At 40.2% G+C, this 27,709-nt stretch overlaps 1 protein-coding gene across 1 annotated transcript; it reads left to right on the forward strand.

The window, feature by feature from the left end:
- Positions 1 to 1,355: 1,355 nt before the first annotated feature.
- LOC308096136 (putative helicase mov-10-B.1) lies at positions 1,356 to 26,009 on the forward strand. The gene is made up of 23 exons (XM_080443435.1): positions 1,356 to 1,553; positions 2,857 to 2,962; positions 4,068 to 4,243; positions 4,810 to 4,927; positions 5,033 to 5,174; positions 5,975 to 6,233; positions 7,079 to 7,192; positions 9,628 to 9,817; positions 10,174 to 10,316; positions 11,399 to 11,578; positions 12,152 to 12,264; positions 14,540 to 14,736; positions 15,548 to 15,645; positions 16,751 to 16,848; positions 17,931 to 18,029; positions 18,891 to 19,002; positions 20,045 to 20,162; positions 21,520 to 21,726; positions 22,795 to 22,866; positions 23,115 to 23,240; positions 23,358 to 23,446; positions 24,008 to 24,120; positions 24,320 to 26,009. The coding sequence occupies exons 1-23, from the start codon at positions 1,420 to 1,422 to the stop codon at positions 24,379 to 24,381; spliced, it is 3,066 nt and encodes a 1,021-aa protein (XP_080299561.1). The 5' UTR covers positions 1,356 to 1,419; the 3' UTR covers positions 24,382 to 26,009.
- Positions 26,010 to 27,709: the final 1,700 nt, after the last annotated feature.

Genomic DNA, 27,709 nt, shown 5'->3' on the forward strand with positions numbered 1-27,709 from the left:
CATAATGATGTGATTTCCCCCGTAGGCCTATACAGTAGGTCATTTAACATAGTCTACTCTGGCTTTTGTGTTTATTTTATTTTGTTTTATTAAAAATAAATTATATATATATATATATATATATATATATATATATATATATATATATATATATATATATATATATATATATATTTTTTTTTTTTTTTTTTCTTTTTTTTTTTCTTTTTTTAATGAAAAAAGTAATCGAAAAAACATGCCCCCCTCATGCATTAGAAGGACAATATCAGTCACCAGAACCAGAGTGTGTTTTCAATGTCTGAGTCTAACATGGTACAAATTGAGTTTGAAGTTACAATGGATTTAAATAGGAAGGGGGCGTGTCTGATCAAATGAATATAAAATATCTAAATATTGAATCAAGCAATGTAAATTTAGTTTTATTCCCAGGGTAAGAAAATGTAAGAGATGTAAGTTTATCTAAACTGTGTCATATAAACCTCATCATACACCCATACAAACTGTATGAATAACTGAATAATAACTGCATAATAACTGAATAATAACTGAATAATAACTGAATAATAACTGAATAATAACTGAATAATAACTGTATAACTGTATAACTGTAAACTGTATGAATAACTGTATAGAATAACTGTATAGAATAACTGTACAGAATCCATGTTGTTTTTTTCTCTTTTAGTTTCGTTTTGGTACTTGTGGGTGGGCACCTGGTGGGCACACACAAACTGTGCTAAAACTAGACTAGGCTCAATTTTCTTTGCAGGTTGCAGATCCGGTTTACACAGGATACGGAAACGGGTGATATGCTTGCATGTTAAAGTTTGTGCAAATTACCGGAAACAGTAGGCGGGCTTTAGACCGGATCAGAGCACCGAGCACAGACAGTTATTATATAGACCAGGTTTACAGTTCCTGCCGGCGGAAAGACTGCTGTAACGCGAGGTTAGCTGGTACACAAATTATACAACTCGACTGCAGCGTTGCCATGTCTTTTTTTAATAAGCGACTTTGGGCTTGTTTTTCCTGTAAAGTTGCTCGTAAATATTGTTTTTTGGGCTTGTTTCTAAAGTGTAGTTGCTTTAATATTTGGGCTTGTTTCTAAATGTTGTTTGAACCAGTGGTTCTTAAACATTTTCATGTCAAGGACCCACCTATTAATATGTATTTATTTTGTCCACAGACCCCCCCCCCATCTGAAAATATTTTGTGCCAGGGCAGGGACACCCCCCATACATTTTTTTTGGGGGGGCTGCGGGGGGATGAGCTTAGATCGGCTATTTTCAAATTGGGCTTGTTTTCATAGACCTGGTTGGCTTGCTTGTTTCTCTCGCACAATCTGGCAACGCGGCTGCTCAACCGAGTGACTTTAGTTTCCTGCAGTCTGCACAGCTCTTTAAACCCAGACATGAAAACATGAAAATACACGATCTTCGCCAAGTTGGATTAAAATTCTTTGACTTTTTGAGACAGACACATCGAAACGACATCACAAACAAGGATGAGCTCAAAGACATCTATAATCGTGATTTCAGGAACAAGAACAACAGGTGAGAATCAGATTGTTTTAGTTTCAGATCAAAGATTTGGAGAAGATATATCCTTGGATCAAGACCATCATAGATGTATTTTTTTTATCGAGTCTTGACTTTTACTTTCGTATCTACGATAGTCTTGAGTTGACTAGCACCCCCCCAGTGCGTCCTGCATTTTCACCAGTAAAGCCCGTACTTCTCCTCCGTACATGTACAAATATATATATATATATATATAAATATATAAAAGGTGCTTACCCGGTTGCCCCAAATGTTAACTAGTCGTTGTGCAATTTATTAGTCAGTATTTGTCAATAAAGAAGTGTTTTAATCCCGTCTGTGAAGGATTCTGTCGGAAGTTCCCTGTATTCCTCAATGGGGCGCATCCGGTGAAAGCCGGAATTACACTCAATGTAAACAGGAAGTAAAAGAGGGGAAGGAAATGGCGTTCGGCCACAGACGGGATTAAAACACATCTCTATTGAGAAATACGGACTAATACATTGCACAAAGACTCCGAATGCTGAGTTAACGTTTGTTGCAATCGGGTAAGCACCTTCCATATATTTTTTGTACATGAACGGAGAAGTACGGGCTTTACTGGTGAAAGTGCAGGACGCACTGGAGAGTGCTAGCCAAGACTAGCTGTAGAATACAACTCTCGTAGACTTATTTATGATTCTGACGTTTTCAATCTACGAGAGTTGTAGGGTTCACCCCCCATGGACACAGGGACTTTCAGCACTATACCCCGTAGACACTCCAAACATGTACAAATTGAAAATAAGGTGCTTACCCCTTCGCCCCAAATGTTAACTCTCGCTACGGGGTAGTAGTTTAATGTAATAATCCATATCTTTCAATACAGAAGTGTTTTAATGCCGTCTGTGGCCGATTCTGTTGGAAGTTCCCAATGGGCGGTAGTGACGGGCCCATCTGGTGAAACCCGGAATTACACTCAATGTAAACAGGAAGTAAACGAGGGTGAAAAAATGGCGTTCGGCCACAGACGGCATTAAAACACTTCTTTATTGAAATATATGGATTATTACATTAAACTACTACCCCGTAGCGAGAGTTAACATTTGGGGCGTGGGGGTAAGCACCTTATTTTCAATTTGTACATGTTTACGTCTACGAGAGTTGTATTCTACAGCTAAGCCAAGACTATCGTAGATTCGAAAGTAAAAGTCAGACTCGATAAAAAATATATCATAGTCTTGATCCAAGGGCAGGCTAGCGAAGACTAAACATTTGGGTGCTTGACTGCTTGTGTCAGTCAGTCCCTATAAAATATCCTTTATTTATTCTGTTTCAGGAATGGGGAAGGACTCAGAGATCCAAGCTTTAGTAATGTTCTTTATGCTCTGAAATGCTCCTATAATGTCTACATCTACTCAGGGAAAGTTCTTTTCAACTCCATGGTGAGCATCTCTTTTATTACGTTTTGAGGAATTCACCATTGCAAACTTCATCGCGCTGATTCTTTATTTTGTCAAATGCAAAAATATGAATTAAAGGCACACACGCTGTTGTAGATTATTAAATGGGTGATTCAGCAGTGGTGGGAAAAGTACTACATTTTTTTACTGAGTAAAAGTATCAATACTGCAATGTAGAAATACTCTGTACAAGTGAAGTCCGGAATAAAAAATGTACTTTGATTGATTGATGTACTTTTATTTAGTAAGACATGAGAATCACAGTACATGGAAGTACAAATTCACAATACAAGGTCTACTAAACTGGAAGACTCATTAAGCACGCTGCTTGCTTTAAGATGAGAACCCCATGCACACAAATCATGATGACATATAAGAGACAGACAGACAGATATACTACTAACACTACTAATACTTGAGTAAAAGTATTGGTATCAAATGTACTTAAAGTACCCAAAGTAAAAGTAGGCTACTCATTATGCAGAATGTCCCATTTAACAGGTTTTCAAATGAAAACGCATTTGAAAATAGCTGATCTACAAGCTGTGATGCAATCCGAGCTTGCATCCGAGCTTGCATCAGCTATGTTCAAATGACCGAAATGTTTACAGAGCTGAAGTGGTTCATGTATGTTTTGTAATAATAATCAAAATCTACAAAGTAACTGGTAACTAAAGTTTTAAAATAATTGTAGTGGAGAGTAAAAGTATAATATTTTCCTCTGAGATGTAGTGGAGTAGAAGTACAAAGTATAAAATTGAAATACTCCAGTGAAGTAAAAAATACCTCAAAATTGTACTTAAGTACAGTACTTGAGTACATGTACTTAGTTACTTTACACAGACACACCATTGCCACAGTCCCCCGCCTCACATAGCAGGGTGCCTGTAGGGTGGTTCAGCACTAGTTCCTGGCCTGCTCACCACGCAGAGTCTCGGTTCTGTTTGTGATCTCTGTCACTGCAATAGTGACCCCTACAGGGCTCCTGTCAGCAACAGGTAGGTTGAACTAGACAAGCTTTGGTTTTCAACCCTTTTCATATCAAGATGACAATTAATCGTCAACTAACATTTCATGATGGTGTCAGCCCTACCAATATCAGGACCAGTGGCGTCCCCCCAGGAATCCGCAGCGATTGGCTGCCCAGAATGGAGTGTCTGGGACCCCCAGACAGGTCACCTCCGCTGATGAACAGAACACGAGAGCAGTTCTGCCCCAAAGGAAACAGGCCCGCCTTCTTATGGACAAACTCAAGACTGACAGGTAAGAGGACAGCTCTCAAAGTGTGGTCCAGGGACCCCCAGGGGACCTTGAGGGGATTCCAGGCAGCTAAATTAGTTAACCCATTAAGACCTGAGGCGATTCTTTAAAAAAATCTAACAGTTTTTTGAAAAAAATATAAAAAATATTTTTTCACTGTTTTTCAAAAAATAGCAGATCTTCAAGCTTGTAGCGCGGTATGAGCTTGTAGATCTGCTATTTTTGAATAGCCAAAGAAATCTAAAGTGACACAGATGCGTTCCAGGTCTTAGTATAGCATAAAAATCAGTATAACCACTTTAGCCCTATTTTATACTTTGGATATTTGAAAATAGCTGATCTACAAGCTCACGACGTGTCGAAAAGTGACTTTTTATTTTACTTTTTTATCACAACTCTTTCATGTCAACCATGTTTCAAGGTCAAATCTGAGTTCTGCTGTTCATGCAATCACAAGCCTAGATATTGTACACACCTCAAAAGGACACCTTAGTGAAGTACCAGTACAGTAATGGTCTCATGTCCTATGAAATAGCAGTTACTAAAATGGGCTCATGGCGTATCCACAGGGCTCAGATGATCTCTGACAAACATGGTGTCAGCATCACCTCTGACCACGCGTTCGAGGACGGGAAGGTACTTCTAGGAGGTGCTGAAGGTCTTCTAGGAGTTGAAGGAGTGTACAAGGTCCGTGTCTGTAACACACAGTATCTGATAGAACACATTAAGAAGAAGATTGTCTTCTAAATTGAGTTCCATTGAGTGACTGTCTATTTCTTCTCACTGTAACAGCATGTGGTACGTCTGTACGTCAACAACACTGGAGCACAACACGTGTATTTCACCTACTACAGTCCTCTACACTTCCTAGATTATTTCATTCTGGAGGATGAACGTAAAGTGACCCCAGCCAAACCGCATAAACTGAAACCAGGTGAGATTTTCTACTAACTGAATGTATTAGTTGTCCGGGGTCTATATACTGGGTTCACCCCCCCTCCCCCCCCCCACCAAGTTCTCCTGAAAATAACTGATTGAGCTTGTAGATTTTCGCCAAATGTTTGCCCCAGAGTTGGAAGGACGACTTGTTTCTTAAAGGTAGGGTAAGTGATTATTTTTGGTTAAAATAAGTGTTAAATAGCTCTATATTCTGATAGTATGCATTGCTATAGAGTGTTTGTTCAGTAACGGGAGTCTCCATGTCTCTCCAGCTCTTTATTAACCGGAAAATGCATTTTCAGGTCAGGATACACATTTTATCCAATCAGGAAAGAGAACTCAAGTCAGGATACAGATGAAACAAGTGAAATTGGAAGTGATGACACAAATAAATGAGCAGACAAAAAACTGTAACACTGAAAATGAAGCTAATAAATGGGTACTCTCTCCTGATTGGTTGAAATTGGTTCGTCACCTACCTGAAACTGTATTTTCTGTTTATTAAAGAGCTATTAGAGACAGGGAGACCCCTGTTACTGAACAAACACTTTACAGCAATGATTACTATCAGAATATAGTGCTTTAACCTTTTTAACAAAACACCTTTAGTTTTAACCAAAACATATCACTTACCCTACCTTTAATATTAATCACTATAATGCTATAGACTGGATTCTTATAGTGATCTGTGTATCCAGATATCACAGATGAAAATGATGATGAATTATCTTCAAATTCTAACTTTAACATGACTGCATATGGAATATGGAATCTTTTATGCTTTTCTGTCCGCAGGTGATCGCTATGAAATCAAAGTGTCCTTCCGTACCACTTGGGTAGGTTACTATCCAGCCACCTTGGCTTTTGAGTTCAAAGCAGACCTGACGGCCTCAAAACCCTTCCACATTGTGCGCTTTCTTGAGGCCAAATGTGTTACATCTTTGGCAAAGGAGCTGGGGCCTGTGTCCCCCTATAAACCTGGCCTCAATGCCTGCATGATGATGGTAATAGAAGATGAGAGGAGCAAGATTGTGGACGGCGTGCGACCTGAGAGGTACACCATACACTCCTGATTTTGACTACAAGTGGAGCGTAAATCTTCTCTAATATTGTTGCATCACTTGTCTTTTAACCCTTTCAATCCGGAAACGCATCTGTGTAATCTTTTTTTATTTCTTTGGGATACAATTTTTTGCTTCTGGGGATTCTACAAATGTCTTCTAAATCCTGACAGTTTTCTTATTTTTTTAAATACCTATGTTGCTGTAATATCAGTGGTTCTCGAACTTTTTTCATGTCAAGGAAAATTGTTTGGGGACCCCCCCATCTCAAAATATTTTGTCCCAGGGACCCCCAAAAGCAAAGATTTGAGTTAAAAATGTCTTTATGGGTTAAAGCAAGATATATAGTGCCGTTGTCCATTGGATAGAAGTTGATATTCCAAAAATAGCTTCCTCATTGACTTGACAGCTTTGAAAGAGACTATTTTAGCACATAAATGAACGCAAACAAAGCAGATTCTGCCAATATGGTGTAATGTCACAAAACCTAGTATGGCATTTAAAAAACAAAAAGCAAATGTCAACTTCCTGTTGATTTTACGGTTCGAAGTTCAGTCAACGTGAATTTGACATTCTTCTTCAAAAATTAAAATTAAATGCTGTATCTGTACCGAGTCCGCTTTGGTTGCGTTCGTTTATGTACTAAAAGAGTGTCTTTGAGAGCTCTTTCACTCTGCAATGTAAGTCAATGAGGAGGTTATCTTTGGAATATTACTTTCTAATCAAAGGAGCAACGGAGCTAGATATGTTATAATATTTGGAGTTACTACAAGGTAACTACACCCCCCAAAACCTCTGCCAAGGTGTCATTGTGCTGTGAATGTTCTTCTGTAAACAGATTGCCAGAGTTGCGCCTCAACACAGTGGTTCCTCTGAAGCCGTATGTGGTTCCACCTTTCATGAACCCGCTGGTCCGTAAACTGAAGGACTCCAAGTCTGTCCGTGATGCGAGGTAAATGTAACACATCATACTGGATTAACTGCACAGATAAAACATTCAACAATCAATGAGTACATTCAGTATAATACATACTATTAGGAAGGCACTATACTGTAGAGTAATATGTATTTTTTTCATTACATGGGTAAGCTGCTTCTGATTATGAAATAACATAGCTTGTATAATTAATCATGTAGCACATTGCATCCATTATTTTATCTTCCTTGTCCTTGTTAACCACTTAAAGGGATAGTTCACCACAAAAAAATATTTTTTTCCTATCAATTAGTCACCCCATGGAGACTTGAATTAATGGATGTTTTTTTAATTAATTTGATGACCAGCGGACCGGTAGGCAGCGGTTCAGGTAGGAGACCCAAAGAGTCTCCTTTGTGTCTCCTACCGGAACCAGTGCCGGTCATCAAATTATTGGCTTAGGAATGCGACAAAAACTAAAAAATATCCATGAATTCAAGTCTCCATGGGGTGACTAATCGATAGAAACAAAGTCATTTTGGGGGTCAACTATCCCTTTAACCCATTGATACCTGGAACGCATCTGTGTCACTTTAGATTTCGTTAGGCTATTCAATTCTAGAATCTTCTCAGGTCTTAATGGGTTAAGCAGTATTTTATACTTCGGCGATCGACAAGCTCACAGTGGCCACAGTTACATGGACATCATGTATTCATTCAGAATGAACTCATTCCGAATAGAGGAATCCGTTCCACTCACCTGCATATGTTTACATGGGACCCGAATAAAAATATTCCTCGTTTACATGACCAAAGCATTCATTCGGAATATAACTTTTGACATGCGCAAAGTGGTTCCCGCCTATGCCCGGGCATGGACCAGGGGCCACTACCCAGAGCAGAGCTTCCCCTGGTGGGCATGGGAGGAGGCAATAGCCCCCTTGTGCCTCCGCGGCGGAGGTCTGTCGGTCGTAGGCAGGCCGGTAAGCAACACACCGACTCCTGGCCAGGCAGCGTTGTATGCGGTGCAAGCCTGTGTTCCTTTGTTATCACCGTTTTAATGCAAAAGTAGCAGATCTACAACTTCAGACCAGTTTATTTTTTTGTATTGGTACCAGACACGGTAAAACGTAGGCTAGCCTATACGATTTGTCACATTTCTCATGTAGGTACGATGACGTCATCGCGCATTTGCACATGGTCATTATAATAATAAATAATAATACATAAACACCGGACCGCTCATGGTCATTATAATAATAAATGGAGAGAGAGAGAGAGAGCAACACTACAGTCTATGAAACAAGGCACGCTCATTTATGGCAAAAGTACAAAAGTATTGGCATCAAAATATACTTAAGTAGAAAGTATAAGCTACTCATTATGCCGAGTGTCACGTTTTTCTTGTATTATTATGAAAAAGCTTTGAAACATGCTGTAACTCATTCACTGTGACGAAAACCCTCTTTCTGCGCCGCATAGCGCGCGGAGCGCACACGGGTCGAATGCGGGGTCTGTCGCCCTAAAACACAATCGCCCCGGGTCAAACTCCAGCGACCATGGAGCAGCCGTGGATGGCCCGCTCAAAAGGTGCGTGGGGCGTGGTGTTTTGGGACGACCGTTCCGGCTGCCCATGTAATGAATTGATGAAGTAAAACTCATCTGTTTTCGCTGCAGCTGCGCCCTAATAATGTTGTTTTCATTTATTTTTGTTCACGTATGCTATTAAAATAATGCAGCTATTGCAGTATTGGGCCTTAACATGTGATTAAAATGTATATGTATTTGGCCCCTCATATATAAAATAAATAAAAATAATAAAATAAAATCTGATTTAAAATTGAAACTTGCAGCTGATCAATGCGTTTCTGCGTTTACGTGTGGACAGGGATTAAAAAAAAAAAACTTTGTCATGTGGCCAGGGATTCTTTTTAAAAACTGAGGACTAAAATACCCGTTTAGAAAAAGGCTTATTAAATGACGCTATATAGAATAGAATCATTCATTTTATCCCGCAGGAGCGAGCGCTTCTCAGCACCAACCGTGGCCGAATTAGAGATTTGATAGGTCACTTTTGGACAATTCTGACAGCACTACTAAGCACGGACATGCGCAAAGGAATACATGTATTCCAAACAGAGAGGAGCGTTCGGAATAAAGTGTTTACATGGTCAATTCCGATTGGTATATCCCGATTCAAACGGTCTATACCACCCCTCCAAACCCGAATGAAAATTCATTCGGGTCAGACTGGAATGGAATATTCTATTCCAATTGACGTGTTTACATGAGCATTTCTATTCTGAATGAATTCATCCATTCATTCATTCCGAATAGAAGTGTATTCATTCCGAATGAAACTGTCCATGTACCCGCAGCCACTGTAACAGCAGCCACTGTACCGCGATGCAGCGCTGTGTGAACTTGTACATCTTTAAAAACAAAAACAATCTTTGATATGCCCACCATAGGGACCGCAAGGTGGAAGCGCTTAAGAGTCCACTGAGCGAGGAGAACTACTGCGAGAAGCTCCAGCTGATGTTGTACCTGGAGGAGATTCAGATGATGGTGGACATCAGGAAATACAACATCCCCAACAACGACAAACAATACGCCTCCATGGTCCGAGACAGAGAGAACAGAAGAATTCTCGTTCTGGAGGTTAATTTTAGTCACACACACACACACACACACACACACACACACACACACACACACACACATAGCGGATCTACAAGCTCACAACGCAACACGTTGTGAGCTTGTAGATCTGCTATTTTCAAATAGCCTAGGAATTTGGAAATACTCCAGTAAAGTGAAAATACCCCAAAAAATTACTTAAGTACAGTACACACACACACACACACACACACACACACAGTCACAGATACACACACACACACACACACACACACACACACACACACACACACACACACACACACACACACACACACACACACACACACACACACACACACACACACACACACACACTCATTCTTGCTCTCTGTCAGGTCCCAGGTGTGTGTGAGAACCGTCCGTCTGTGCTGCATGGCGATGCGCTGCTGGTTTCCCTAAAAGGGGAGAGAGGGGTTAAATACTGTGGCTACGTCCACAACGTGGAGCTGGACAAAATCAAACTGGGCTTCGACAAAAAGTAAGCAATGTATAGTACTGGTAGTCTGATGTACTTTGGCATTTCTTATTACTATTGTTTCTCTTCTTATCAAATTTTAATTTTTGTTGTTATTGCTGCTACAATGTTGTACCAAAGACTTTTACTCTTGTGTACTCGTATATAAGATGTAACAATACAAATCTTGAATTATTATGAATTGGTATATATTTAGCTCATGCCTCCTTCAATGCATGAGGAGCTATCAAACCTCTTCTTATCACCTGACAGGGGGAACACGTTATTCCAACCAGTTCCTTTCCCCTCCATCAGGCGCCCCGGCTGATGGAGGGGAAGTGGGAGGCAGTATAGTGCGTATAAAATAATCCTGAAGGGGGCGTCAACAAGTGTCACTTGGTAGCGGTGGCCATCTTGGGGGGGTCTTAAACAGCTTGACTTAACATTGACTCTTACACCCTAATATGTCTGCAGCTACTATGCCACGCCCTGTGGTGACGACACGTTGCCAAGCACTATAGAGACCAGGATTACTGCATGTTTTTTGTGAGGGTACTACCTACCCTAGGGGACACGGGGAGAACATGCAAACTCCACACAGGAAGGGATATGTTACCACTTTCGCACGCTCTGTTTAATCTCATGCACATACTGTATCTGCTGCTATGTAGATATATAGATATTTGCGTTCTCTTTGACATGCGATTCTTCTTCCTGCTCTTCCTCTCCCTGTCCCCCATCCTTAACCCTTTAAGACCTGAGGCGATTCTTAAAAATGTTTTCTAAATCCTAACAGTTTTTTGAAAAAAATCTGGAAAATATTTTTTCACGATTTTTCAAAAATAGCAGATCTACAAGCTCGTAGCGCGGCACTCGGTGCCGCGCTATGAGCTTGTATATCTGCTATTTTTGAATAGCCAAATAAATCTAAAGTGACACAGATGCGTTCCAGGTATTAATGGGTTAAAAAAAAAGGGAAATAAATGGGGCTTGCGCAAAAATGAATTTCTTTACACCTGTAAAAACCAGTGATGTGACAATAAAGTCGTTTTTTTTCTATTATTTGAAGCTCATCCTGTGTGTTTGTGTGAATTGTGGGACTGCAGGTTGCTGGATGTCTTCATAGAAGACATGAAGTTCAGTGTGGAGTTCATCCCCAGCCGCCTGCTCATGCGCATCAATCACAGAGCAGTGGAGCTGACGGCTACACACAGCCTGTGGAAGGTGCTGTTCCCTGCCGCTCCCTCCTCCCCACACCAGGGGGAGCTACAGCTGCCCACACTGAGGTCAGTCATTCTAGCCACTAGTCATCCACTCATTCTGTCTACATTCATTAATTCATTGACTGCCATGGACGAGATTTCTCGTCATAGTCTGCTATGGCGCAGAAAATAGCAGATCTACAACCTCACAACGCGTTGTGAGCTTGTAGATCGGCTATTTTCAAATAGCCTATGTATAAAATAGGGTTAAAGTGGTTAATGTATGTTTTATAATATAATAATTTATATCTGCAAATTAGTAACTAAAGTTTAAAATAATTGTTGTGGATTAAAAGTACAATATTTGCCTCTGAGATGTAGTGGAGTAGAAGTAAAAGTTTTGAAAATTGGAAATACTCCAGTAAAGTAAAAGTACCTCAACATTTTACTTAAGTACAGTACTTGAGTAAATGTACTTAGTTACTTTACACCACTGCTTGCGACGCATTGTGAGCTTGTAGAGGGGAAATACCAGTGGACCTAGTACAGAACCCTGGGGGACTCTTGTCAACTTAAGTACATAGGGTTTAAGTGGTTTTAAAGCCAACTTCATTGAACACTCATTTATACCACATGGTTGTACCTTTCTCTCTGTAGACTGTTTGACAAACAGCTGGAGAAGAACCCAGAGCAGTACACGGCTGTAAAACACATCGTGGCTGGATCTTCTAAACCCGCTCCTTACCTGCTGTTTGGACCACCTGGCACAGGTATACTGGAGGAAGTGTGTAGTTGTCTTGATTGCGGTTTGCTTGGTATTTAAAGGTGCTGTAAGTGATATTTCTTTAGTTAAGACAAAAAACTTTAATTTTTATGGGGTTAACACATCCACCGCCAAGGGCTAATCTCATAATGTACTCACCAGTGCCAAGGTTTTATTGTTGTTTTTTGTTTTTTTCAGGTCGCCATAGGCCCCGTTAAAATCCTTTAGATTGCCCGATCCAATGTTTGTAAACAACGTGCACATGTCCTGGTGTCTACTCGTCGAGACCGCGTGTCAAACGGAGCCGCCATGTTTGAGTTCTGATCGTTTATGTTAACATGGGAAATGCGAGGATGAAAAACTACATGTCCTGTACAGCTTTTAGAATCAGAATCAGAATCAGAATCAGTTTTATTGTCACATCACAGGTTTACAAGGTAAAAAAGTGGGTGAAATTCTTTTTTGTACATCGTTCCCATCGCAACGTTAGTTTCCATAGAAAGAAGAGGGGGGGGGGAGAAGAAGAGGGTGGGGGGCAGGTGGGAAGGAGATCAAAAACAAGAGAGCAACAGAAGGCCAGACAAGTTATCTACATATTTACAAATTACCTGAGATAATAAATAAAACTAAAAAAACTAAACTAAGGTGCCTGAGCATAGCAGCAATGTATTGTACTGTGCATGTTATACTTATACTGTGCATGATAGACAAGGACGTTAAGGTGCTTAAGGAGCACAATAAAAAGACCCAAAAAAAGTCAGTGCGTTATACAAGGGATTAAGGTGCAAAAGGTCAGTGCGTGTCCACCTAGAGTGGACTGACCCTAGTATAATCCGCATGTAGCTCCATGAGGGAGTGCAACAAAAAGTCATTTGTACCTGGTGTAGTCCACAGGTGTGTCCGAGGGGGGGGGCTAAAGTCCAAGTCATTGTCCCTGGTATAATCCACAGGTGTGTTCAGGAAGAGCCAGAAAAGTCTGCGCCGCCTGCTGTCAGGCTGCTGAACTCATCCAGGCTTATGCCCCATTCAGCATTCTGACAGCGGCTGGATTGAAACTACACCAAAATCTGGTGGTGGAACTCTTGATACTGCGGTAGAGCCCCTTGCCCGGTCGCGGTCGTTGTAGGGGGTTGAACAGTCTATGACTTGGGTGGTGCTTGTCAGGGGGTTTTTGTGTACGACTTAGAATGAAGGCAGACGGGAAACAAAAAACGTGATCGCACTTCCGGTCGATGGGTGGTGCTTTTACAGGGGGTTTTTGTGTACGACTTAGAATGAAGGCAGACGGGAAACAAAAAACGTGATCGCACTTCCGGTCGATTTCGGGTGGTGTTACACTGAAAATGGTCCCCCTGGAAAATTGAAAAAAAAAAAAAATCGAAAAAATTGAAAAAGCACCACAGCCCGTAGGCTACGGTCTCGGCGCTTAACAGTTGGATTTAACGGCCCGTAGGACTACGGTCTTGGCGGTTAATGTGTTAAAGTTAACCCATTCAAACCGGGAACGCATCCGTGTATCCACTTTATCCATATTTTATACCATGGCTATTCAAAAATAGCAGATATACAGCACGGGGGGGGGGGGGGGAGGGTTACGCGGCCTAATACATATCATTTTGGGGGTCCTTGACATGAAAAGGTTTTTAAGCACCACCGATATAGCAACATAAGTTTTTTCAGAAAACTGTTTAGAAGATTTAAAAGACATTTGTAGAGTCCCCAGAAGCAAAGATTTGAAATGTTCGCTTAAAAATATATATATTCAAAGATGTGCGCAAATGTTCACGATTTTTCAAAAATAGCAGATCTACAAGCTCATAGTGCTGCACTCAGTGCTGAGACTATACATTTTTTATACATAGTCCGAGTTGACGTCACCACAGGAAAATCAAATGAGCAAGAGCTAAAACAAATAAGTGTATCAAATAAACGAGATCCAATAAAACAAGAGCTCGTACAAATAATTGACAACAATTCTATTCAAGCTATTCTATTCAAGCTATTCAAAATATATTTGAAACAATACCACTTGCACCCACTTTAAACCTGTGTAATATTTATTGGCCAGTGCAGCAGTATTTCAAGTACTTTGGACATCCTACCAACTGACTCTCTCACCACAGAGAAAATAAAACCAAGCTTAACACAGTCAAATTCAACAGAAACGGCAGTAATATTGAAGAGGAGTGCAAGTAACGATTAACATTATTACATTGTGTGTGTGTGTGTGTGTGTGTGTGTGTGTGTGTGTGTGTGTGTGTGTGCGTGCGTGTGTTGGTCAGGTAAAACGGTGACTGTGGTTGAGGCCATCAAACAGATCCAGCAGACCCAGGGTTCCTGCCACATCCTGGCATGTGCTCCGTGCAACAGTGCCACTGACCTCCTCTGTAAGAAGATCGTACAACACGTGGACAAACACAAGGTGTACCGCATGTACGCCAGGAGCTGCGACCCCAACGCTGTTCCTGACTGTCTACTGGTCAGTAACTGACACGTCTGTGTATATAAATAGTTCCATATTCTGATAGTACTCATTGCTATAGAGCAGTGGTTTTCAACCTTTTTCATGTCAAGGTCCATTATTTATTCGGCATTTGAGCCACGGAACCACCGTTTGATGAGATTTAGACTCTCGGACCCCAAACTTTTGTTGTCGTTAGATACGATTTTGTCCACAATTCCATGCTGTATTGATGTGGTACCATAGGAGAGATGACAGGCAAAATAACAATTCTTCTACATTCTCTAATTGTGTAGACTTCTTGTATAAGTAATGCAGATGTTTAACAATAATTCAACTCTTGAGAGCGTAAAATGAAACCAAATGGACCCATAAGGGTCCATTTGGTTTCATTTTACGCTCCCAAGATTTCAAGATCTATGGTCCATTTGGTTACCAACTCTCCGTCATTTATCTGGGGACCACCTGGAACCCCCTGAAGGACCACTGGTGGTCCCCGGACCACTGGTTGAGAACCACTGCTATAGAGTGTTTGTTCAGTAACAGGAGTGTCCATGTCTCTCCAGCTCTTTAGTAAACAGAAAATGCATTTTCAGGTCAGGATACCAATTTTATCCAATCGGGATAGAGAACTCAGTCAGGAGGGATACAGATTAAACAATTGAAATTGGAAGTGATGACACAAATAAATGAGCAGACAAAATTGGAACTGGAACACTATAAAATGAAGCTGATAAATGAGTACTCTCTCCTGATTGGCTGAAATTTCACTCACCTTACCTTTAACTTTAAGTCATGTATTTACAGCCCTGATGATGTATTTTCACAGGATTGCTGTAACCTGGAAGGAGACTCGTTCGCGTTTCCCTCTTTAGAAGAACTGATGAAGTACAAGATCATCGTCACCACACTGTTTACTGCTGGAAGGTAGCTAATGCTACAGTACATGCTAACATTTACACATCATAGCCATACGAAGATAGCCAAAGCTTCATGCTATATCTGAGTGGGTAGAGAGCCCGCTTGGGAAGCAGAAGGTCCCAGGTTTGAGCACCCGGGCAATGTGTCGAGGGTGGCCCTGAGCAAGACACTTAACCCATTAAGACCTGGAACGCGTCTGTGTCACTTTTTGATTTGAGCTAAAAAAGCATTATTTTACACTTTGGCTATTAAAAAATAGAAGATATACAAGCTCATAGCGCGGCACTCGTGATTTGAGCTAAAAAAGCATTATTTTACACTTTGGCTATTCAAAATTTTAAACAGTGAAAATGTGTGCAAATCTTTGAATATATATTATTTTAAAGCGAACATTTTTAACAAAAATCTTTGCTTCTGGGGGTCCCTGGAACAAAATATTTTGAGATGGGGGTCGGCGGCCAAAATCATGTAATTTTGGGGGTCCTTGACATGAAAAAGTTTGAGTAACACTGATATAGAAACATACGTTTTTCGAAATACTGTTGGGATTTAGATGACATGTCTGGAATCGGCTTCAGGTCTTAATGGGTTAAAGGAGAATTTCGGACTAGCCTTTTTCTTACCGTTATATGATATTATTATATCCCAGGACGAGTGGTACAGTGGAAAAATTTCATAACTCCATATTTTTATTTATTTTTATATCTGACTTTCATATTGACAGAAAACTCTCCACAGTGTTTGTGTTCGATGCGCCCCTCCGGAAGTCTCGCCAGACGAGTTTTCACCCGTAATTTCATCCAAGTCCACTACGGCGGCCCATTTCAGACAAAAACACTGTGGCGAGGTTTCTGTCATTATGAACGTCGGATATAAAAAAAAGAAAATGTAGTTACTGCTCGCGATGCAACGTGTTGTTTTTTACACTATTTGTTGCACGACAAAATATATAGAGGTTAAGGAGGTGAATTCTAGTTAAGTCTAATGTGTTTGTATTCCGTTGTGTAGGCTGGTTACAGGAGGGATATTAAAGTGTTTATATTCCGTTGTGTAGGCTGGTTACAGGGGGTGATATTATTGTCTAATAATGTGTTTGTATTCCATTGTGTAGGCTGGTTGCAGGAGGGATTCCTAAAGGTCATTTCACGCATGTGTTTGTGGACGAGGCAGGACATGCGGTGGAGCCTGAATGCATCATCCCGTTGGCGGGTAGGGTTGCAACAGTTAATCAAACTAATCCATTTAATCGATTATACTAGATAATTGATAAACAATTTTCATACTAATAATGAATTTTAGTGATCTGTGAACAAGCTTACAGCGCGTCGCATCGTGACACGTTGTGAACTTGTACATCGGCTATTTTTGTGTGACACTGTTGTAGATCGATGAAATATTTGAACAAATGATCTATAAACATGCTTCTCGAATACTTAATAAACCAAAAAAGTAATCGATACAATAATCGCTAAGAAAAGTTGCAGCCCTGTTTGTTGCCAGGTGAAAGAAAAATCAGTGGTGTAGCTAAGTACTCAAGTACTGTACTTAAGTACAATTTTGAGTAACTTTTTACTTTACTAGAGTATTTCCAATTTGCAACACTTTTACTTCTACTCCACTACATCTCAGAGGCAATTATTGTACTTTTACTCCACTACAATTATTTGAAAACTTTAGTTACTAGTTACTTTGCAGATATAAAGTATTATATCATAAAACATACATTAACCACTTTAGCCCTATTTTATACCTAGGCTATTTGAAAATAGTCGATCTACAAGCTCACAACGCGTCGCGATGCGATGCGTTGTGAGCTTGTAGATCTGCTATTTTCAAACATTTCAGTACTTTTACTTTTGGTACTTTAAGTATATTTTGATGCCAATACTTTTGTACTTTTACTCAAGTAACATTTTGAACACAGGCCTTTTACTTGTAACAAGAGTATTTTTATATTGTGCTATTGCTACTTTTACTTAAGTAAAATAAATGAGTACTTCTTCCACCTCTGAGAAAAGTATAACAATCCTAAAAATGTGCTCCTCAGAGCACAGGTCTCCGCCAGGAGAGTACTGTAGTTCCTGATTAATCCTGTCTTACCTATTTATATTACATATTGTGATGATGTCACGTGAAGCTTGACCAATGTTAGCTTGGCTGAGACGGACACACACACACACAGAGGGTAAAACATACTCTCCACCATGCCTTCGGCCTGGCGGAGACAACAAATGTGCTGCAGCTGTATTGATCCTGTATCTGCTCTCATGTCTATGATCCATGGAACACAGGGCTACTCAATGCAGACTCTGGTCAGGTGGTCCTGGCTGGAGACCCCAAGCAACTTGGACCCATCCTCAGATCTCCACTGGCACTCAAATATGGCCTGGGTAGGAACTGCAGCCCCCGCACTCACACGTTATGGTAGTGCACTGTTTCCCAAACACTTGGTCGGGACCCATTTGTGGGCCGGCGACACATTTTTGTGGGTCGCGAGTAAATATCCCTTTTTTGTTTCCTACATCGTTGGTTCTCAGGGGTCCTTGGGGGTGTGTTCCAGGGGGTCCCCAGCAAAAAGTGTTAATATAGCTTATGAGCTAATGATTTTAACCGCTTTAACCTTTTATACTTTGGCAAAAAAAAAAATTAATCGTGAAAATCTGTGCAAATCTTTGAATATACATATACTGTATATATATATATGATTTTAAGAGAAAATGTGTAAGTTACTAAAATCTTTGCTTCTGGGGGTCCCTGGAACAACATATTTTGACATGGGGGTCCGCGGCCAAATACATACATTTGAGGGGTCCTTGACATGAAAATGTTTGAGAAACACTGTCCTACATTTTGTTTTTAATTATAAAATAAGTGTTTAAACTGTTCCTCATTTTGCTGGGGACCCCCTGGAACCCTCACACGGACCCCTGTGAGGCTCCACAGAACGAGCCCCTTTGTTAGTGGCCACCCCTCCCCTTTCCTGTAAATATAGTATCTTTTGCTGCTACTGGAGCTTTTACCAATATGTAATATGTTGTATGTCTGAAATTAGTACAATGGACCAATGGGCTTTTTGTGTCATCCTTTTAGCAGAGCTTTTTTGATGGTACTGCCGTACTGTTATCAGACAATAATAATTGATAACGTAATCAATCAATCAATCAATCAAATGGTGCACCTCACTTAAAGAACCAGTGCTGTGCACACTATCTTCCTGCTCAATGTGCAGATGCTTGTTCTTCCATCTGCAGGCGTCTCCTTGTTGGAGCGTTTGATGAACACCACGGATGTCTCTCTGTACCAGAAGAACCAAGAGGGGAGGTTCAACAGCCGTTATGTCACCAAACTGCTGAATAACTACAGGTTCATTAACCCATTAAGACCTGGAACGCATCTGTGTTACTTTAGATCTCTTTGGCTATTCAAAAATAGCAGATATACAAGCTCATAGCGCGGCACCGAGTGCCGCGCTATGAACTTGTAGATCTGCTATTTTTGAAAAATCCTAATTTTTTTTTTGTGTGATTTTTTTTTTTTTTTTTTTTTTTTTTTTTCCAAAAAACTGTTGGGATTTAGAAAACATTTTTAGAATCGGCTCAGGTCTTAATGGGTTAATAATAACAATGATAATGGTAGCGTTTATCATGACAGAAAGGATGTATTATTTATTATTTGGTGCACGGGTGGCGCAGTGGTAAAGTCCCTGCCCACATTCCACGGAGGTTGTGGGGTTCGAAATCCACCGTGGTGCATCCGGCTTTGTCGGGGCGTCTATGTGAACACAATTGGCCCCGTGTTCAGGGAAGGGAGGGAAGCAGGGAAATCCTATGGGACCTGTCAGCGGGGAGTGTTGGGCGGGAGGAGTAGGACGAAGGCCCTACGTCCTCCCGGCGGGGGCTCCTCACTGGTAGGTGAAGGGGTACAAAATAATTGGCTACTCTAAATTTAGAAAATTCTTTTGTCATAATTATGTTCAGTGTTGGAAAGTAACTAAAGTAATATGTAACTTAAAGTAATATTATTACTTTTTTCCAGTAACTAGTAAAGTAACTAATTACTTTTGGCAGGGAGTAATAAGTAAAGTAACTATATTACTTTTAAAACAAATAATATGTAATAAGTAATATATTACTATGTTTTAGTAACTTTTCCAACACACTGTTGGAAAGTAATGTTTTAGTAACTTTTCCAACACAGTGTTGGAAAGTAACTAAAGTAATATGTAACTTAAAGTAATATATTACTTTTTTCCAGTAACTAGTAAAGTAACTAATTACTTTTGGCAGGGAGTAATAAGTAAAGTAACTATATTACTTTTTAAACAAGTAATATGTAATAAGTAATATATTACTATGTTTTAGTAACTTTTCCAACACTGATTATGTTTGATGTTTTGCTGTGGCAGGTCCCATCCTGCCATTCTGAAGATTCCCAATGAACTGTTCTATGACGGAGATCTCCAAGCATGTGCTGACGAGGCGCTGCGCGACTCCTACTGCAGATGGGAATACCTGCCCAAAAAGGTAACGTTTATACATACGCACACACACACACTTACAACTTACAATTTAGGCATTAGTGTGACACGAATAAGGGGGGCCTTGAACCTTTGGGGAAGGCTAGTGTGCGTTGTTCTTCTCATTCATATTGATGCAGTTTAAAGCACGCCAATGTCGCCAGCTAAGTCGTTTCACAGACAAGGGGGGGGGCGGGGGTCTGGGTTAGCAATGCTCCATATAAAAAGTGGGGGAGCCATTGCTTCGATTGCTCCATTGATTGAAAAAACACCTTGGTGGATACACATTACATTACATTACAGTCATTTAGCAGACGCTTTTATCCAAAGCGACTGACAATAAGTGCATTCAACATAGGTAGGGAACGAAACTACTAATCACCAGAAGTATTAAGTGCATTCTCTTCTAAAACAAGCAACTAAGAGTATACCTAGCGCTAAGGTAAAAGTGCAATATATCAGCTATCTACTTTCATAAACAGATGAGACAAAATAGGAAAATCAAATGAGCAAGAGCTAAAACAAATAAGTGTATCGAATAAACAAGATCCAATAAGACATGAGCTCGTACAACTAATTAACACAGCCTAAGAATGTACATACAGAGTTTCTACTTACCTAAATTAACTCTATAAACGCCATTGACTCGAAAACGCGTCAATTGCTACTTAATCCACCCACGCCGTCGACGCGTTAGACGCGCGTTCATTGTTTAATCTCTGATTGCGCTATGCTGCTTAATATTCAATCTTATTTTCGAGTTCCACTTACTTCACCCACATCTGCATCCGGTTTCATGACCTGGGTTCCGTTTCCGTTTTTTGATTTTTTTTCCCCGGTCATTTTCGTCCATAATAGGTAAACACACGTTTTTTCACACGGTATAACAAACGAACGGACAGGTTCTCTTCTATAATCTATGGTCTGGGTGACGATCAGTCATCGCCGTCGTGTATCACATCGTAATTTTGGCCGATCGGACAATCTGAGACCACGTCACATCCGTTTGTATCCGTATGTATTTCACCGTTTAATCTCTCAAGAAGGGTGCCAGTGAGCCAACGAGCTGATTAAGCTGTCATGTGCTGCTCTCTAGTGGCGGATTTGTGCTGTGTCTTTAAAAAAACACTGATAAATTATTTTCATGAAAAATTTCAAAATATAAAAATAAAAAAACACGCTTTGCTGGCACTGGGGGAGTACTTTATGAAAATACTCTGGCAGTCAAAGAGTTAAGACTGTCAGTCCTACGACCCAAAATAATGCCCCAAAATAACAGATTTTCAAGTGAAAAACGCGATGCGACTGCGAGCGTGCACCATTGTGCAACCAAAGTATAAAGTAAAGCTTCATTGTCTCTGTAGGCTTTATCCTCTAAGAAGTTCCCGGTGATCTTCCACGGGGTGACGGGCGTAGACGCGCGCGAGGCCAGCAGTCCTTCATACTTCAACGTGGCGGAGGTGGAGCTGCTGGTGGACTACCTGAAGAAACTCCTGCGGACACAGGGCAAGAAGGGCCTGTCCCGAATCCAACCCAAAGACATTGGCATCATCGCCCCCTACAGGAAACAGGTGGGGAATACACCTCCGTTGCCTTTTCATGCCACAGTCAGTGTTGCCTGATTCTGTGAGAGAAACAAGCAACCAGGTCTAGGAAAACCAGCCCAAAAGAAGCGACTATGGGCCACATGTGCACTTTAACGTATACATCAGCTATTTGAAAATAGCAGATCTACAAGCTCACAACGCGTCGCGATGCGACGCGTTGTGAGCTTGTAGATCGGCTATTTTCAAATGAAATTTTGCGGGGAAGTTATAATAAGCAGATCTGGCAACCCTGACCGCAGTTCACTTTATTCTTCTAGAGCAATGGTTCTCAACCTGTGGAACGGGGCCCACTGTTGAGCCGTGAGGATATTGCAAGTGGGCCCCCAAATTATTTAGCAAAACACTAAGACTTTTTTTGATAACATAACATTGATATTAAAGTTGTACAATGCAGAATCACAAATAACGATTTTTAGCAACCTCTGCTGGTCACTACCGTCACTGCATACAATTTCCCTAGTCCTCGATTACCCAGAATTCCATTCGTTTTCACCGGAAGCCGGAAGCGTTTCAAAAAGCGATCTTTTAATTGTTTTATACTATCTACGGATCGTTTCTCTTAGCCAGTGGAGCATTAGTTACCATGAGCTGTGCTTTCTTTTTCTGTTCTTTTTCGATCTTCCAATCCTACATTATCTTAAAATCAGCGTGAGGTTCCTTTTTGTTAATAGCGCGGTAGTTCCTGGCCAAACAGGAAACCGTTGCGGTAGTTCCTGAGGACGTCGGCCACGACGTCATGACGTTGGCCAGGAACGTCATTTTCCCGGGAAAGTCCCCCCCGTACACGTTCAATAGAAAATATATAAATAAAAGGCTTCCGGGGGTGAAATTCACGGAGTGGGTGTTGTGAAACTTTTGCCACTCGCAAAAGATATACAATTTAACTTTAGTTTTGTTGAAAACGTTACCTAGTATTACTTTAAACACACCGCTGTGATGGAATCTACTTATTCATGTGTGTGGATGAGGTGGAAAATGATTCAAAAGTCGAATGAAATAATGAGGTGTTTTCTGGGAATGCTGCTCATGTAGGTGCAGAAGATCCGAAAGGCCCTCAAGAAGGTGGAGGCGGACCTTAAAGTGGAGCACATGGATGAACTGAAGGTACAAGGACTGACAATGGAACTCATTACAGGTCACATGAAATATATCAGCCATTTGGCGGTTCAGAAATAGATTTTTACGCGCGTGTGTGTGTGTGTGTGTGTGTGTGTGTGTGTGTGTGTGTGTGTGTGTGTGTGTGTGTGTGTGTGTGTGTGTGTGTGTGTGTGTGTGTGTGTGTGTGTGTGTGTGTGTGTGTGTGTGTGTGTGTGTGTGTGTGTGTGTGTGTGTGTGTGTGTGTCCGTGTCCAGGTGGGTTCGGTAGAAGAGTTTCAAGGTCAAGAGAGGATGGTCATTCTGGTGTCTACAGTTCGCAGCAGCGAAAAGTATATGGAGTTTGACACGCGTTTCTCCCTGGGCTTTGTGAAGAATGAGAAGGTAGCAAAACGCCAAAATCCTGGGCGTTCATTTAACACAAATGTTACCAAATTGATAAATGATCACTGAGGATTTGCCTGTGTATCTTTTGACACATTTTTTCTTTTCCTGTGTCAGCGGTTCAATGTGGCGATGACTCGAGCCAAGGCCCTGCTGATTGTGGTGGGAAACCCTGTAGTGCTGAAAACAGACCCTACATGGGGCAGGTGAGTGTCACAATGTCAGCAGCTCCATATACAGCAACGTTGCAAAATGTCGTTCATATTTAAAGGTACGGTAAGTGATATGTTTTGGTTAAAACAAAAGTTTTTTTGTTAAAAGGTTAAATATATATTATATTATAAATATTTATTATATATATTTTCAGGTGGGTGACACAATTTCAGCCAATCAGGAGAGAGTACCCATTTATCAGCTTAATTTTTTTTATTGTTCCAGTAGCCAATTTTGTCTGCTCATTTCTTTGTGTCATGAGTGTGATCGCTTCCACTTTCTCTTGTTTAATCTGTATCCTGACTGAGTTATCTATCCTGATTGGATAAAATTGGTATCCCGACCTGAAAATGCATTTTCTGTTTAATAAGGAGCTGGAGAGAGATGGAGACTCCTGTTACTGAACAAACAACTCTATGGCAATCAGAATATAGAGCTGTGTAACACTTATTTTAACCAAAGATTCTATGATTCTAAATTGTCTTTCCGACCGTGTCTTACCTACTCTCCCGGTCTCCCACAATCTCACACATACACACACACACACACACAAGGTTTATCCAGTACTGTAAAGATGGAGGAGGCTACACCGGTTTCTCTGACACAGACGATGAGGTGGAGTACAGAATGGCCAAACTTTGCCTCAACATGGAGATTAATGGTGATGGTGAGTGTTAAACATTAAAAAAAAACTCACGTTCATAAAAGAGGAATTGTGTGTTCGCCTTTATCGGATACAAATTTAGAAGAGACGCATGCACGCACACACATACACACTTTTCATGTGAATCAAGATACGATATTATTTTAAAATGATGAAACTGTCATTCTTTCTTCCTCCTTTCCCTCTCTCTCTCGCCCCCCAGTGGAGACTGAGGAGAGTGCAGTACAGCAGCATCTGGAGCCAGAGTGGAGGAATGACCTGTGAGCTGAATGACCTGTGACCCCTGGAATGAGCTGTGAACTGGACAACACGTGACCTCTCAGACTTGTTGTCATATATGTTGGAGACCATTTTGGTTGCTTCTCATGTATACGTGTGGAGAAAAAACAACAACTGTTTCTTTGTAATAGTTTACAATTCAGGTCAGGTCATGAGGAGCAGCTTGTACCTGGTGAACTAAAATTCAAACTATGAATGTTTTATATTTGCTGTCAGGCAGAGACCTTGTATCTCCATATTTGAACTTTAACAAAAACATTTTTTATTAATGCCCTTCTTTGTCGTACAACAGTGTCGCAATAGTAGCTAAAATAGCCAATCTACAAGTTTGTATCTTGTTGGTCGGCTATTTCTGAACATCTTTGAAAGTGAAGGTGTTGGGTTTTATAAATATGTAACCAATGAAAAGTATTGATTAGAGCTTGTAACTAAAATAATGACTACATTGGATCCATTGGAACACAGGTTATTTTTTTCCTATTGCTATTTCCTATTCCTATTGCTGAAAAGTTTTTTTTTGGGGGGCGGTCAAGGTTTCCATCTGACAGTGACAATATACTTTTTAATGCCGACTTCAGGTATTTGAGCAGAACCAAAGACATTTAACCATAAACATAGTGCTGCACCATTATGGTTAAAATGATAATCCCAGGCCCGATTGGCTGGCGTAGCGGTCCGGGCACCTAAGGCTGCTAATGACAGCCTGACAGTGTGTCGCGGGTTCGAATCCCGATCCCGACGACATTTGCTGCCTGTCACACCCCATCTATCTCTCCCCCCATTTCCTGTCAGTCTACTGTATACTGTCACATTTTTAAAAGGGCCGAAAAAGCCAAAAATATATCTTATCTTTTTTTTTAAAGAAAAAAGATAATCCCCAATACTTAATATCTTAATCACAATTATTAATAATGATGATTTGTGGTAGAAAATATAGTTTTTGTATGTTTTTTTTTATCTAAAAGTTGTATTTTCTTACCGTCTTTGTTGCTCATTCGGTGCCATATCTTTGTAATGACAAAATGTCATTTTAATTGTGCCTGATTAATGGGGAGATTTTATATTTACATATTTTTATTGGAGAGATGGATGTATACTCTTCTGGCTAATGATAGAACCTTTTCTCCACACTGCTGTCCGTGTGTGGAACATTCTTCCCGAGCAGGTATGACCCATCACAGACACTGGTCTGGTCTCCTGACCATCCCTCACATTGACCGCTGAGCTGCAGTGAACCGTATGGATGGCCAAATGGATATATTATCTGACTTGGCTATTGTTCACGATTGCATCCAATTAAAATAATAATGGGAACAACAGCTGACCAAATCATGTGCTTGAATTAATTGACAAAGTTTCATAATTAAGCTTATTGTAAAACATAAAATCACTTTCTGGTTATTTTCAATAATAAATACATTTTCGCAGCCCTAAGTGAACAGATTCCGGTTCAGAGTAAACCACATTGTGTGCTGCCTTTAATTTGAGCACCGGCATTTTAATGTAAAACTGAGCAGCCAGCAATCAATTCAAATTAAATTTCATCCATGATTATTTTAGCCACCGGTGTTTCTCTGAAAGTCATCATGAATAAATTCAATTGAAAATGAGATTACAACAAAATCACTTGTTTCTTGTCCTGACTTAGTCTCTATACGTATTATGTGTTAATTATGCCAACATACAACATTACAACATAACTGAACAAATACAAACTTGTAGTTTCAATGGTGTACTATGCGCGCGAGTTCGATACTATTTTGTATGCACATTATTGCATATCCATAAAACTTTTCAATTCTAACTTGACCAACTTTATCTTGTATTTGGTCATGCATGTGAATACATAGATAATGTGCAATAATACATGCAATGATATAATTTCTCTAATGACGTCACACAGCCACTGTAACCTTTTGAGCTCTGATACTGAAATAACATGGTCAAATATAACATTATCAAAACATCTACATGTTTTGATATGCATTGTTAGCCGAGCCGTTATTTCAGTATCAGAATCTACCTAGTAGATTCTGATAACAAATTATTAGAATCTAGACAGTCACACTGTTTATTGCAAGAGATCAGGTCGAAAACACCCGTCCTTGGTTCTGGTGACTGGTATTAGCCTTCTAATACGTGAGGGGCCACCTCACACATTAGATGTGTGAGGTGACTGAACCGTCCTTGGTTCAGTCAACCAGAACCAAGGACGGGTGTTTTCAATGAATCTAACACGGTTAAAATGTTTGAAGTTGCAATGGGTTTATATAGGAAGTGGGCGTGTCTGATAAAATGAATATCAAGTATCTAAATACTGAATCAAGCAACTTAAAAACTACCCGGGGGTGCTCTCAAAAGCCAGAACAGACCTCAAAATGACCCCAAACATGTTTGAAAGTGAAATGTCCCTTTAAGACTGTACTTCGGTAGCCTTAACCTTAATCAGCTTTAACATGCTCTAAGTAAACCAAGCAGATTCTCACCACTTAATTCCTGCGTTACAGAGGCTCCTCCGTTGGACAAAATTATTAGAACATGAATGAAGTCAATTGAAGCGTCGCTTTGCATCCACTCATGACACAAATAGAACTGTTGCGTCATTATCAGACATTATCCTTAAAGGTGGATAAAATACTTTTATCATGACTAGTCACAGGCCTATACACAGTGGTGGAAAAAGTACTTGAATGTTTTACTTAAGTAAAAGTATCAATACTGCAATGTAAAAGTACTCTGTTACAAGTAAGAGTCTGGAATAAAAAATTTACTTGAGTAAAAGTGCAAAAGTATTGGCATCAAAATGTACTTAAAGTACCAGAAGTAAAAGTACTAAAATATTTGAAAATAGCAGATCTACAAGCTCACAACGCGTCGCGATGCGACGCGTTGTGAGCTTGTAGATCGGCTATTTTCAAATAGCCTAGGTATAAAATAGGGCTAAAGTGGTTAAGGTATCTTTTATAATATAATAATTTATATCTGAAAAGTAACTAGTAACTAAAGTTTTCAAATAATTGTAGTGGAGTAAAAGTACAATATTTGCCTCAGAGATGTAGTGGAGTAGAAGTGAAAGTATTGGAAATTGGAAATACTCAAGTAAAGTGCAAATACCTCAAAATTGTACTTAAGTACAGTACTTAAGTAAATGTACTTAGTTACTTTCCACCACTGCCTATACAACCTCATACACAACATACCATAACACAATATGCTGCAGATGACAGTGTAATGCAATCGTTTTTTTTTCTTTTCGGCGGTACCGTGCTCATCGTTTACATTGTATTTTTGTTGAGGAGTGGGACCTAACATT

This window comes from Gymnoscopelus braueri (assembly GCF_963280865.1).
Source record: "Gymnoscopelus braueri genome assembly, chromosome: 12".
In the NCBI taxonomy this organism is placed as follows: Eukaryota; Metazoa; Chordata; class Actinopteri; order Myctophiformes; family Myctophidae; genus Gymnoscopelus; species Gymnoscopelus braueri.